The sequence below is a fragment of the Columba livia genome, chromosome 10, assembly GCF_036013475.1.
Source record: "Columba livia isolate bColLiv1 breed racing homer chromosome 10, bColLiv1.pat.W.v2, whole genome shotgun sequence".
NCBI classification, from domain to species: domain Eukaryota; kingdom Metazoa; phylum Chordata; class Aves; order Columbiformes; family Columbidae; genus Columba; species Columba livia.
In genome coordinates, this window is record NC_088611.1 from 1,702,582 (window position 1) to 1,717,038 (window position 14,457).

General features: G+C 40.5%; 1 protein-coding gene across 7 annotated transcripts in view; it reads left to right on the forward strand.

Annotated features, from left to right (window-relative positions):
• Nucleotides 1-14,457, forward strand: part of CFAP92 (cilia and flagella associated protein 92 (putative)) — a 44,590-nt gene that overhangs the window by 9,955 nt on the left and 20,178 nt on the right. For all 7 annotated transcript variants that reach the window (XR_010474982.1, XM_065074876.1, XM_065074875.1 and 4 more), the window contains 6 exons: nucleotides 11-218; nucleotides 2,772-2,912; nucleotides 5,170-5,254; nucleotides 9,852-9,925; nucleotides 11,516-11,623; nucleotides 13,754-13,938. Coding sequence is in view for 6 of the 7 variants with exons in the window: in XM_065074876.1 (XP_064930948.1) it covers nucleotides 11-218; nucleotides 2,772-2,912; nucleotides 5,170-5,254; nucleotides 9,852-9,925; nucleotides 11,516-11,623; nucleotides 13,754-13,938 (801 nt within the window). In the remaining variant the exon portion in view is untranslated. The remainder of the gene's footprint in view (nucleotides 1-10; nucleotides 219-2,771; nucleotides 2,913-5,169; nucleotides 5,255-9,851; nucleotides 9,926-11,515; nucleotides 11,624-13,753; nucleotides 13,939-14,457) is intronic.

A 14,457-nucleotide genomic window follows, 5' to 3' on the forward strand; every position in this document is an offset into this window, starting at 1 on the left:
GTTTTAATAGGCTATTACACCATGGTTTGAAGATGACAAGATGTGGATATCATGGAACCATAGTGTTGATATCGCTGTCACTAGTGAATATCTAATAAAACTAAAAGATCACAAAATAATATTAAAAATCTTGGATACCAAGGACAAAGCTTTCTCAAAAATGAAGCTTAGTAAACCAAAAGTTGTTTCTTCACTAGAAGAGGACACAGAGGCTCTTGGTAAGTCTAATGTGAACAGGCACGTTGTATAACATATCTTGAAATTGTGACTGCATCTATCGATAAGTTATTGTTGAGATTATTTGACATTCATATGTGAATCCCACTAAAATAATTCCTACTTGTCAGTGTTTTAATGAATGCATGAGTCATTTTCTGAAAATTTTGATGTAATCAGGCCTGTAATCTGAACCTTTGAAAACTAGCGAGTTATTTGAGACTGTTGGGTAGTAATGATAGGAATGAATGTCTTCATTTTTCAAAGATGGATTTTTTTTGTTGTTATTGTCCTGAGAAGAAGCAAATCCTGTACAGCCCAATTTTTATGCTGTGCATCTTTCCCTTTCATCTTCCCTTCTTTAATCTTCCTCTGCTTGTCTCCCACAACCACGTAACTTGAATCTATCCATAAATTTTGGCCACACTGGCTTGAAGGTCACTGGTTTCAAAGACAGTTACTTTGTAATTTATACTTAATTAGAGGGAGAGACCTTGTTAGGGCTCTTATAAGCGTGAATGAAATGAGATCTCAGTCCTTAACAAATACCACAGAACTAAGCGTGAGATGAAGCCTGGAGGAAATGGGGTATCCTTTGTTCTGATGGCCTGAAACTACTGTTGAAATTAATTTTACTATTAAAATATCACAGTATCAGAGTAGCTTTGGGGTTGGAAGAGACCTCAGAAGATCATCCAGTGCAATCCCCCTGCCAGAGCAGGAACGCCTAGGTGAGGTCACACAGGAACATGTCCAGGCGGGTTGGAATGTCTGCAGAGAAGGAGACTCCACAACCTCCCTGGGCAGCCTGGGCCAGGCTCTGCCACCCTCACCAGGAACAAGTTTCTTCTCATCTTTCCCTTTCAGACTGTAACTTGATAAGACTACTTTGTGTGAATCCAGCAAAATATGCAGCTCCAACACAGCAAGAGGGAGGTTGTGTAAGACCCAGCACAAGCTGGAGAAATAAAAAATGTAGTTTGAGAGCAGTGGTGATGGTGGTCAGTGTGTGAAACCTCCTGTGTTCCAGTTTGTACCCATTACCGCTTGTCCTATCATTGTTTGCCACCAAGGAGAGCCTGGCTCCATCCTGATGGCACTCACCTTTTGTATACTTACAGACATTAATAAGGTCCCCCCTTTAGTCTCCTCTTCTCCAAACTAAAGAGCCCCAGCTCCCTCAGCCTTTCCTCATTAGAGAGATGCTCCACTTCCTTCAGCATCTTTGTTTCCCTACGCTGGACTCTCTCCAGCAGTTCCCTGTCCTGCTGGAACTGAGGGGCCCAGAGCTGGACACGATATTCCAGATGGGTTCTCACCAGGGCGGAGTAGATGGGAAGGAGAACTTCTCTCGATCTACTAACCACCCCCCTTCTAATACACCCCAGGATGCCATTGGCCTTCCTGGCCACAAGGGCAAAATATGTCTAATTTGTTAGTAAAAATACTGTAATTGTTCTTTCTTTCCCATGTGTATCACTGGATAGAGATTTGGTGAGGTTAATACAATGCTAGTTAATACAAGGTTGGGTTTCTTTTGATTGAACAGATACTAATAAATGAAGTGTCCGCTCAGTTATCGTGGGGTTTGTTCCCAAATAGGCTTTGCAATTGGTGGGAATTTCTGACAGCATTTGGTTTTACTCTTCATCACCAGTTGAGCACCCAAGTGAGTGTTGTTGGGGAATGGAGACTTGTTGGTAGTTCAGTATTTTCTCAAGAGCTGTCTCACCTTTCAGGCACAGGAGGGAGGCAGGAGGAAGCGTTCCAGGCCCACAAGCCTCAGCTGCCCTCATATTTCTTCTCAATATGTATTGTTGTGCAGTACACAGGGAGAATTTATGCTAGGTTCTTCTGCAGGCTTTGAGGTATATTTCAGTGGCTTTGAGGTATATGTCAGTAACTTAGAGGTATTATGTATCCCAGTTCCCTGGTAAAAAGCTTTTGAAGGTGCTGGGGTCCATCAGTGCTGGTCACTTTTTAAGTACCACCTCCTAAAAGCATGGGAGCAGGCTATTCCAAAATGTCAAAAGTCAGGGAGGTGAGGCTGAGCAGGGATCTTCTTGTAGAGTGATGTCAAAAAAAGAAAGTATCTGGTCAGTGGAAGCAAGGTCAGGCATCACGGGAGGACTGCAGGGAGGAAAGTGCTGTGGCCAAAGCTCAATTAGAGTTGAAGCTGGTCAGCACTGTGAGGGACAATAACAAGCACTGGAACAGGCTCCCCAGGGAGGTGTCACGGCCCCAGCCTGACAGTGTTCAAGAAGAGACTGGACAACGTCCTTAGACACACTGTGTGAACTGTGGGGTGTCCTGTGCAGGGACAGGAGTTGGACTCTGATCCTTGTGGGTCCCTTCCAACCCAGGACATTCTATGATTCTGTGAACTCTGGTGATGTTTATCTCCAGATGGGCAGACTTGAAGTCCGAGAGTGGCTTCTTACAGACAGGAGGGAAAGAGGAAGAGGCGCCAAGGGAAACCATTGCTCAGGGTATGAGTGCCCAACCAGTCTAAGCCATGAAGTCTAAACCAGGGAATGTTTTTCTTTTCCTGACAGCTGAGGTAAAACATGCAGTGCTATTGCAAAGAAAACTCTTTGAAGAGAGTCAGCCAGCACCCAGCTGTACAAAAATCAGAGCAGCGAAGAAGATTCTTCAGACCAAGGCACAAGAAGATTCTTCAGCCCTTCCTGTTGAAGGTATAACAGTATGGAAACTGGAAGTGGCTAACGTGGGTGAAAAGAGAGGGAGAGTGCAATGACACCTTGAGTAATGGGTGAGCAGGAACAGGACTGAGGAATCTGCTGAGGGAACAAGGGATTGCAGGAAGACTGAGGGTGTTATAGTTAGAACAAGGTTTTAATAGCTTTGGAATAGAATCGAGACACAAAAGAGATGTAGCTGGCTCACAGAAGGTTTTTAAATTATGCTAGAAAAAAACATTGGAATTTTTTGCTGCTTCGTGTTTATAAGTGATTGCATCAACATTTAGAGCCATGGCTAGAACAGAAGTTCCCAGATTCTTGCTGTTTCTCTGCTGTTGGAACTCTCTAGGAGGACTTCAGTAATGTTTTGCCACACCAGGATTAGTGCTTGGATACGTTGTAAGAAATGACCCAAGACCTGCATTGTGCAGCAGGAGAAATGCAAGCTTTTGAAATACCCTTTCCTTGAGCAACACAATGAACAAATGCATGCTGCCTGGGGCAGCGGACCATGACAAAACGTGTTTAATCATCTTCTTGAATCTTGGATACTTAGATGTACCAAAGGGCTGCATTCAAGTAACACAGAACTTATTTTTAACATTTCTGCTTTGGGTGGTTTGCCTTGCAATTTAGTAGTTGATTGTATGAATAAAATTGTCCCAAAAGTACCAGAAAGTGATTATTATGAAACTCTATATTCAGTAATCTTGTGAAAATGCAAACAAAGTGTTTGCTTCTTTGTTGTTTTTTTTTTTTTTCCTTAATTTTAGATTTTTATGGTGAAAACAAAACTAAGAGCCGGTTTTCACTCTGTGTTATGTCTATGTTTTTGTTAGATCTACAAGCAATAATGGACATGCCAAATATTTAGATAGAATTATCCAAAAAGAAACCTTGTTACTGCACTAAGGTACTGGGGATTCAGCAGATAATAGGATTTCCTCCTATATTAGTGTCTGATGCAGGGCTGCTTACATTATGTCACCAGCTTTGCTTGGTTGTATTTTTTCTTTTATTTTCTCTAATGATTAATGACATGCACCACTGAAGCAGGAGTAGGTGAATTCCTGGTGTAATGAGGCTGGCAGAATGCAGCTGGATTTTGGTGGCAGTGCCATGTAGTGGAGGGCCCAGAGAGGACTGATGGACCCAATATTGACATTTGCAAAGGCGGAAGGTGTGTTGAAGGAGATAAAGGGCAGGAGCACGGCTTCTTATGGACAGAAAAGCCCTAGCGTTTGGCCTACATGCCCAACCTGCCTGCGTAAAGGAAGAAATGAATGTCCTGAAGTTCTCTTTATGTTTCTTTTAATTGACTTTGAAAAACTACAGGTGCTCTTGGGGGTACCAGTGCTTGTGCTCTGTAAAACAGGTGAATTATTGCAGTTTCTCAGTATCCTGTTATAGCCAGATAAAAACCTAATGTTGCATTGCTGCATCTTTGCTTACTTCCAGAGAATGGCAAATTTTGTTCTTTCCAGTGTGGAACATATTCAGCTATTCAAGTGCAAATGCTCCCTGCCATTCATACAGTGTGGATCTAATCTTGCTGTAATTAAGGCTGATAAATTGTGAGTCTGAGCGATGAGTCATTAACTGTGACTGTCTAGTGGTTTTCTGTAACTGCCATTTGCAGACAGGTGTAGTGTAACATACTTACGGCATATAGAAAACATTGCATAAATGTCTGGATATTTCTACACATTGTGTAAGAGATCTGGACACTTATTTTTTTGGTAAGTGTTCACTGGAATAGCAATGGGAACAGCTTATTAAAATGAATAAGCAAAAGTAACACCATTTTTATGCATTAAGGTATGTTATTGGGCAGTAGTCCCTACTTAAGTACAGACAGGACATTCTGTATTAACAAAAAATTATTTGGGCATTCTCACCTCACTTTAATTGCCTCTTAATTCCTAGTTGTGTTTTTAATTGCAGCATGATAGTTACCATAGAACTTCGTTTTCTCAGAAATAAAGTATGACTTAGTAATATTTAGTTTCTCTGCATGATCTCTAAAAGTCCCTCAGAAATAGTTTATTTTTTTCTATTTTAGGCTTATTCAAACTTATCCTTGACACAGAGACAAAAATTAAATGGATTGTGGTTTTGAGTTACAAATACATTGCATAAGATGTTTTCACCACATTTTCCTAGAGCTTTACAGATGTATTTTGTTAGTCTTATGGGAGTTACCAAAACATAGAAATACTTAATAACAAATGTAAACCCTGTTTTATTTCAGCAGAAGAAACTGAGCTGAATGGACTAGAGACATCTAATTGTGATTTACCACCTGCATCAAGGACAGATAACTTCTGTTCAGTGAGGTAAGAGTGTTGCACTTGCAGTGGGAAATGTTCATGTGTTAAGTATATAGCTGAAAATATGTTTTTTTCGTATCTATGTTTTTTTGCATGTTTTATGATTATACTGTGCTTTCAGAAGTGGTTACCTACTGCTTTTTGCACCCATGCCTTCTGGTTGCAGGAGAGGAACAAAAGCGTTAAGACCTCCTTTGATACATCAAGCTTGTTATAGTGCATTTGGGGTGAAGAGGCTACCTGTGAAAAATTATATAAAATAACAAACCTTGCTCGGCTTACTTGTTTGCATGTTTTTTCTTCTATTCACTCGTATCCTCTGACTTCAGATTTGTGGGATAAGATCATGTCATTGAGAGTAGATGGAAGAAGAACGAGGAGTTTCTCCTACTGGGAGCTGCTGAGCTGCAAGTGTTAGGAAGTGGCCGAGTGAGGAGTGATGTTGGTTGGGGTACCTTGTTCTTTTTGAAGGGTTGGAGGTTGTGTCAACAGTAACAGCTGCTGGCAGAGCAATGGATCAACTCTGTAACTATGAATTTGCATTGGGTCAGATTACCATGAGCTTATGTTCTGAAGCAATTAAGATAATTCTGAGTTTATGCTGCCGTAGTAGCATAGTTTCTTGTTTCTTCGGTCCTGCTTTTAGGAACAGTGATTCACTCTTTGGTTTATTAAGTCATTTATTCTAACAGTTTGCAGTGGTAAATTTCATACAATCAGCATGTAAGTTTCTAAGGTGGTAGGAAAGGTTAGAGGGTTCAAGACTTGAGAAAGTATAACATTTAAAAAATTCATATTTCCTTGGATGTTATTCATAGTGGAAGACTTTGCAGTTGAAATAGAAATAAACCATGAATAGGGTGTATCTCAAATATGTCATCCAGAATGTCATATAGAAAAGTATAAACTCTTAAATTACTTTCTCAGCATTCCATTTTTGTTTCATAAAAAAATCAATGATAGCATAAGGTAACAAATCCATACTGTATTTTAAGATGTGCTCTCTCATTTCAAGCTGTTATGCAAGTTTAAGAATTTCTCCTGAACAAGATTCAGTCAGTGGCAAAAAGAAAACATACGCTTGTAAAGATGAAGAAAACCAGCAATAATGTTGAATTGAATGTGGAAGCAACATCTTCAGTTTGTTTCAGATAGCTTTCATTTAAGTGAAAAACCATCTTTGAAAAACCTATTCTTCCAACATTCAGAAAATCTAGTGACCTTGCTTTAGGTTCCAGGCTGTGTTCTTCTGAGCTGCTAGAGCCTGGATGCTGCTTTAACAAAGGTGATGCTCTGTTGTAAGATTTGAGAGAATCTTGATTTTTAAGCTGTGTTTTGGTACATCACCTTGCTTAATTCTTGGTTTGCTTCCTATTCTGTTTCTAACAGCTCTCAGTTTCTGGTTTGTAGATTAAACAGACACTTCTGTTCACGTCCACCATATTATAGCCTTTGCTAATTGAGCTATTTCCTTCTGCATTGTATTTTTTAATATGAAAGTACATACCATGTGATTGCTTTATAAAATGAAATGGGGCACTCTGAAGCTTCAGAAGTGCTAGAATCAATTGGGCTAGTGTGTTTGTATCTTACGTATCTGTTTGTGATAATAGAAATGGAAAAAACGCTAACCTTTGGCATGGGATTTTATTTGTTAATGACTTACTGCAGGAAATACTTGGTGCAAATGTGAGTTGGTGGTATTGAAACTAAGCAGGGCTTTTACTCCAAAAATAGCACTGGTGAAATCTTGCTCTGTGACTGGGAATGTGAGTTGTTGCCACTCGGTGTCCCATGAGCACGTCCTCTCTGCTCAAAGGTGGGTGTCCATGGTGTGCAAGATTTAACGTAGAACTCCAGGCCATTACTTTACCTTGGATTTGCTCAGCATTCCATAAACATCTTTGTTACTGAAGCGTAAGGATATTTGGAGGACGTTTGTTCAGTTTAAGTCTGAAAGTGTAGTTCCTTATGCAGTTGCTGTTCCCGTGCCAGCATTTATACTGTCTGTCACGCCAGGGACAAAATTCTGGGGAAACATGAACAAATGAGATCAGTATTCTGCAAAATTATGAGAATGTGTTTAGACTTCACACAAACAGAACTATCAGCACAAATTAATTGGAATAAAAATCCTTTTTAGGTAGAAATACTGTAATAGTTTTCTAAAAACCCCCAAAATCATCAGTGAAATTGTAGTTAGAGGCATTACAGACTCATGAAACAAGAGCCCTATAAGAATATTTATCAGGATTTGGTTCTTCTGGAAAAATTTATCACTTCAAAGTGAAGCTCAAACAGGAAAAAATTAATTAATACTATATCCATATGTACATCACTGGGGCTGTATTGTGACCCTGGTGATGGTTTTTTCTAGCTTCATGTTCAAAAACTATTATGATGGAAATGAGCATTCCTTGTGGAGGACTAGTGAGTTACCTGACAAGCAGCCTACTACTCTAACACCAAAGCTGAGCTTCAACAAGTTATATTTTACCAATTTTATTGTTGGGAAAGTTCTGCTACTCCTTTGTGCACATGGGAAATAATCTTCTTTTCTAAAGAATCAGCTTCCTTCTTCCCTAATTTTATGTCTAAAGTCTACAGCCAGGAAGTACGATAGTCACAATAATTGAATGCCGCATTCCTTCTCTCAAATTGGTCCCAGAAAACATCTTAATACTGCTGTAAGTGCCTGCATATGGGCTGATATCCCCTACACCTTCTTGGGCTGTGGTGGGGAGGTTTCCAGCAAATCCCTCCATAAATTCCACGTTACCTCTGTGAACTCCACAGGACGGTTTCCTTCATTTATCCCCAACACCTGGAGCTTCCTATAAATAGCGATGGTCTCTAGGGCCTCTGACTCATTTGCCTCAATTAAAAACAAAAAGAAAAATCACTGCAGAGAAACAGCCTTGTTGTTTTTAATTTTGGCAGGTCTGGTTGTTGTTTTTCCTTAGGACGATAGTTTACTTATGTAAACTTTTTAAAAATTTACATCTTTTGTTCCCCAAGCAATTATTTTGACAGTCTGTCATTCACTACTTACTTAACCAGATATTAACAACCTCTCCCTCCACTCCCAGCTGTTACTACAATCCTTTTGGAACATCTCTGAGGATGGGTAGAGTTATTTTGGAAATGCTTGGCTTAATCTGTGTAGCGAATTTATTACTTTTAGTGCTGTAAACATAGATCGCTTCCACCTTCACAGCCCCAGTCTCGATTCATTGCTCACTGCATGGATACGTGTCTGAATTAAAATCATGTTTGTGAAGCAGCTGAAGAGCTAAGACCTCCTAGATTAAAATTCCTAGGAGGAGGAGGAAGAAAGGATGTTTGAAAGATGTAGTGCCAAGGATAAAGGGAAGATGTTGCACATGGTAATAGATCAGAGAGAACACGCTGTTGATGGAATATCATAGTCTGGAGATGCTATTCATCACCTGAAATCCTTACAGAAATCACAGTGAGAGGCTCCGGGGCAGTGGGCAGGGAGAGCTGGACTTTGTGTCCCCAGCACAGAATACCAGTCACACTCAGAGGTGGCTGATGACATGGAGCTCTTGTAGTCTATGTTACTAGCAATACAATGTTTGCTAGATTAAAGGCTTGAAAAGTAATGAATGTCATCATGTGTGCATGAAACAGTAGACTGCATGCATCTGTCTACATGTATCAAACTGTAGTTATTTCATTATTAAACATTGTGCCTCTCAAAGCATCATCAGTTGCCTTTATTTTCAAACTGCTATTATCATGCCTATAAAGCTAAAGAAAACGGTGACCAGGTTTTGTGACTACTGATGCAAAAAAATTCTTGGATAGGCATTATATTTCCTTGAAATAATTGTACCACCAATTCCGTCACCCCAGTGTGAGGAATCCATAGGGCCCAGTGCGATCTGCACTGCTCACACAGTTTTGCTGTGGGATGTCTGTACTGCTGCCCTCTGGGTACAATGTAGAACAGGGGGCTGAAGACAGGGACAACCAGATCATTTATTCAGGAGATTTAAAATGCAGTGAGATTTGTCTCTGCTGAGCAGACTTTTCTATTGCTTCTGTTTAATATTCATTTTTCAGCAGCAATAATATGTCAAATTTGTAAGGAACGTGTGTACTTCAGGGAGTAAAACGTATGACGTCTGGTGAAGAGCCAGACAGTGGCTGATGTGGCGAAGTTTGGGAAGCAAAAATCTGTTAATCTCTTAATTCTAGATTTCTGGTCCATCTGTAATTGTTTTGCAGTGTATACCAAATGCAGACAGGAATAGAACAGATACATTTCTCCTTCCTCAAAAAGCAAAGCAGATGTACAGAAAAATCTTAAAGTAAGCTATTGTTGTATGTGCTACAAGGTGTTTTACTTTATGCATCTCTTCAGGTACTTGGTCTCTGACTCAGAAGAGAAGGACCATGTATCCTGTTATTTGCCTTTTTTAACCTCCTTTACATTTCTATTCTGGCAGTTGAGCTCTTTCAGACTTGACTATTTAAAAATAAATTGTTTTGGTGTAATCATTGGGATGGCAGGGATTTTTTTTTTTTAAATTCTCCATGTTTCGTAACTAACTTCAGGTATTTTTAATGTTTTCAGAAGTGAGATATTTGAAAGAAACAGATTTCTGGATGAGGCCTTTCTGCCAGAGCAGAACAAAACCACCACAAAAGGTAATTTCTGAATGGGAATATGGACTGAATTTTAAAAAGTAGATATGAATTTCTGTTCATCTTGTCTCTACTTTTGTTTTAACCTTGAACTCTTGGAAAAGAAAAAGAAGAAAAAAAAGAGTTATGGGACGTGCACTTTACTCCTGGCTTGGCTGTGAGTTTTCTGTGTTTCTTCAGCAGTTAATAGAGCTTTCTTGTCCTGTTTCCCCAGCTGGTAGTGTGAGGCAGGAATGACCACTTGGAGTGTTCCAGGGGTGAAGTGACAGATGTTTTCAAGGGACTTGGGTGAACAGTGATGGAATTTGTGAAACAGTTACAGAGTAATGTTGGAACTAGAACAACTATTCCAACTGTGACGTTCTCAAGCTGTTGTTTCATAGGACTTGCCTTGCTTTTTCCACTAGAGGCCAGGTTTTGATCTGTGCTTTACAGTCTGGTTTTATTGCCAGTGCTTGTTCTTTGTGTTAAATGAAAAACCACAGCTCCACTGAGTAATATTTTGCTCTCTCATCTGTAGATTTCAACTAAGGCCCTACAGTTTGGTCTTTCCCATGACTCTGGATACTGGTGACTTAATGTGATTGGTTTTACGCAGTTATCTCTCAAACTTCCACACACTATTTCTTTCATAACTAAGGCAGTCGGAAGTTTTAATTTATGAGCTTTGAATAAACAGTTATGCACTTTGTAGGGAGCTCTCTACCTCATTTTACTTAAGTTCAGCATGGGCTGTTTTTTCCCCAGTGTCATTTTGGTGCTTCTAATATTTCTTGTCACATTACTATTGTTATTAAGAGATAAAACTTTAATAATACATTGTATGCCTCTCCTTCCCTTTGAGTATTAAACATGTGCTTGAAATATTCTGCCATTCCTTTCATCATAGGGATAATAATAAACTGGGACAAGCAGGAGTAACATCTCTACAGTTCTTTTAAGTTGCTGTGTTCACTTGCTGTATTTTCTGTCAAACTTAAACTATTTGTGCTGGAATTCTCTACTCAGTTAATGAACTGGTTGGACAAAACAATCTGAAAATAGGACTTAAGTACTTGAGGCTGGGACTGACTGTGCTTTTACTGGTTGGGTAGAGACTGGATCTGGGCAAAAGGGATTTTGGGAATAAGTAGCCTGTAAGAAAATGACAAATATTAATGAATTTATCTTCACGGTATCCTTGTGATGTACATGAATGACAATATTCCCATTTTGTAGATGTGAAGTTATAAAATACAGGTTTCTGGAAGTACGTATCGCAAAGGCTACCATATTTGTGTTGTAACACATAGATGCGAGGAAAGAATAGTAAGGTGGTAAAATAGTTGGGTAATTCCATGAACTTCTAATGCTTGCTGTTGCAAATTTAACTTTCTTGTAAAGTAGGGTTCTACATTTAGTACAGTGGACTGTGCAATGGAAATTTGAGCATATTGAAATACTGGCCTAAGTTGGTGTTAAAAGTATATAGTAAAAATATTTTTCTAAGGACAATACTGAATTACTGTACTAAATTTTAAATCATTTATTTGATTAATTGCAAAAAAATGTTTCCTCCTTCCTACTCAGTCCAACTCTGCCTTCCATCAACAGGTAAAGGAGCTTCTGTTCCTAAAGGAGGTTCTGTTCCTAAAAGACGTGATGCTGCCGTGGCACGCAACATTGCTTCACTACAGTTGAATCTCCTGCCTCTCCTTGCAGGTATTAATTCTGTTTGGAAGGGGCAGGGAGGGAGAAGCGTGCTGGGTGTTCTCCACGTCTCCGAAACATTGGTGCTGCTGGGTCTGCCTGGGGGAAACTGTCTTGAAAGATCCAGAACATGAAATTCTCTAGGGATGAAAGCTGGCTGCTTAAGAAAGATTGGGGATTTGGTTTTGTTCTGGGGGAGACTGACACATGTTCAGAGGTCTGTGTGCTCTGCAGGGCAGGATGTCAAAAATAACTGCATTGTAATTTTCCATCAGCATGTACGTCTAAATTCTTTGATTCAGAATGTGTTGAAAGTGGGGATATCGGTCAGTGTAGAGTGGGTTGTTTCTGTGGTCTTCTGACTGTAACTAGGTTAACATTCATATATATGTTACATATACAGGGTGTTTCAAAAAGATAGACCCAATTTCAAAGCAGAATATTTCACAGTGGCAACATGTCACAATTACACAAAAATAGGCATCTAGCGGTAATCAGATGAAACTATGGCCAGACCTTTCAAGTGATAAGAGTTTCATTCATGGGTGGCTCGTGGTTGCAGAAATATAGTGATTTCAAACTGGGTCCATCTTTTGGAAACACCCTGTATATGAGATATACATATATATGTGTGTGTGTGTGTATATATATGTATATAAAATGTATATATATATATGTATTCTTTGCTGGGTAAAAATTGGCTAGATGGCTGGGCCCAAAGAGTTGTGGTGAATGGAGTCAAATCCAGTTGGTGGCTGGTCACAAGTGGTTTTCTCCAGGGCTCAGTAGCCATTTATCAGTCATCTGGACAAGGAGGTTGAGAGCACCCTCAGTCAGTATGCAGATGGCACCATGTTGGGTGGGAGTGTTGACCTGCTGGAGGGTAGGAAGGCCATATAGACAGATCTGGACTAGCTGGATCAGTTTGCTGAGGTCAGTTGTCTGAGAGTCAACAAGGCCAAGTGCCAGGTCCTGCACTTGGGTCACAAACAACCCCATGAACGCTGCAGGCTGGGGAAGAGCGGCTGGAAAGTGCCCAGCAGAAAAGGACCTGGGGGTGTTGGTGACAGCGGCTGAACATGAGCCAGTGTGTGCCCAGATGGCCAGAAAGGCCACCAGCATCCTGGCTGGTACCAGCACTGGTGTGGCCAGCAGGCCCAGGGCAGTGACCGTCCCTGTGCTGGGACCTGGGGTGGCCAAACCATGAATCCTGGGGGCAGTTTTGGGCCCCTCATGCCAAGAAAGGCCTTGAGGTGCTTTAGTGAGTTGATAGAAGGGAACGGAGTTGGTGGGGGGCTGGAGCACAAGTGTGATGGGAGCGGCTGAGGGACCTGGGGGTTCAGCTGGAGAACAGGAGCTGAGGGGAGACCTTCTGATCTCTGAACTGCCTGAAAGGAGCTTGGAGCCAGGGGGGTCGGGCTCTGCTCCCCAGGAACAAGCGCCAGGAGCAGAGGAAACGGCCTCAAGTTGTGCCAGGGGAGGTTGAGGTTGGATCTGGGGAACAATTTCTTCCCCAAAGGGCTGTGGGGCATTGGAACAGGCTGCCCAGGGCAGTGCTGGAGTCACCAGCCCTGGAGTGGTTGAAGAGACATGGAGATGAGGTTCTCGGGGACATGGGTCAGTGCCAGGGGTGGGTTATGGTTGAACTCGATGATCTTGGGGGGCTTTTCCAACCAAAATAATTCTCTTATTCTCTGTGTTGTCCTGTTTTTGTGTGTGGTTGGTTCTGTGCACGCTGGAAGAAATAGCACTAAGTCACACAGCACGGAACTCAGCTGCTGAGTCTGGATGTGTGAAAGCTGCTTGCAGAGAGGCCAGTTTGTTTAAAGACACTTTACATTTAATGACGATTTAATTATGATTAAAAGCTTCTGAACTGCTTTAATTTTTGTTATGTGAACTGTATGTTTGCAACTTCAAAAATAAACTTCTGTGTGCTTTCAGCAGTTAGGCCGAGCAGGGGTTCTGACACTGCTTTGGGGACTATCTTCTTCCTTACTGTAAAAGAGAAATAATATTTGAAGCAGTTAATACTTCTATTTTAATACATATTCAGTGGAGTTTTGTAACTAATTGCATCAAATAAGGGTGCCTTGATGGGATTGCTTCTATAACAGTGTTTTATCTTGTATGTTTAAAAAGGAGAAAAATCTGTGATCAGTCGCCTGGCAGAAAACAATCCTGAAGTTTTAGATGCTTATTTGACTTTCACTGTGGAAACACCTCTTCTGTCTGAAAGACAAAAACGTGAATTGAATCCCCTGGTTATAAGGATTAAATCAGCTACCTGCCTCCCAAACACACCTGTACCAATAGAAGTGCTGCAGGTAACACATACTGCTACCTCTTTCTGAATGAATTTTCTTGGTACCCTCAAGTAACTTCGCTTAAAATACTGGCATGGTTTTAAAGTTAACTTTCTCTATTAGTTGCAAAATTGGACAATATGACTAACATATTGCCTGAAAAACACGTGGCTGGGTTAGTGCCTGTGTTATCATAGGCACTAGCAGAAAATCCGCAGCCCTTGTGTTTTCTAAGGGCAATAATTTGTATATGTAGTCTTCCCATGTTGATTTCTGAGCAATGGATCTGGAGTAAGTTCAGTCACAGTGCTAAATCCTTTGCAACAATTTGCTGACGAGTCAGTACATGTTGACTTGCTTATTAGAAAAACTTCTATTCCCGTGTTAAAAATACTATTTAACTTTTTAAAAATAGTGAATGTTTCGCATCTTAAAAAGCGCTGTGCACAAGAAAAGTTCTATCTTGGTGAGCATGTAGTTTAAAGTTCTTGGGTTTGTATTTGTAAATTTTGAGAAATTAGTTAGAAAATATGTTCTCTT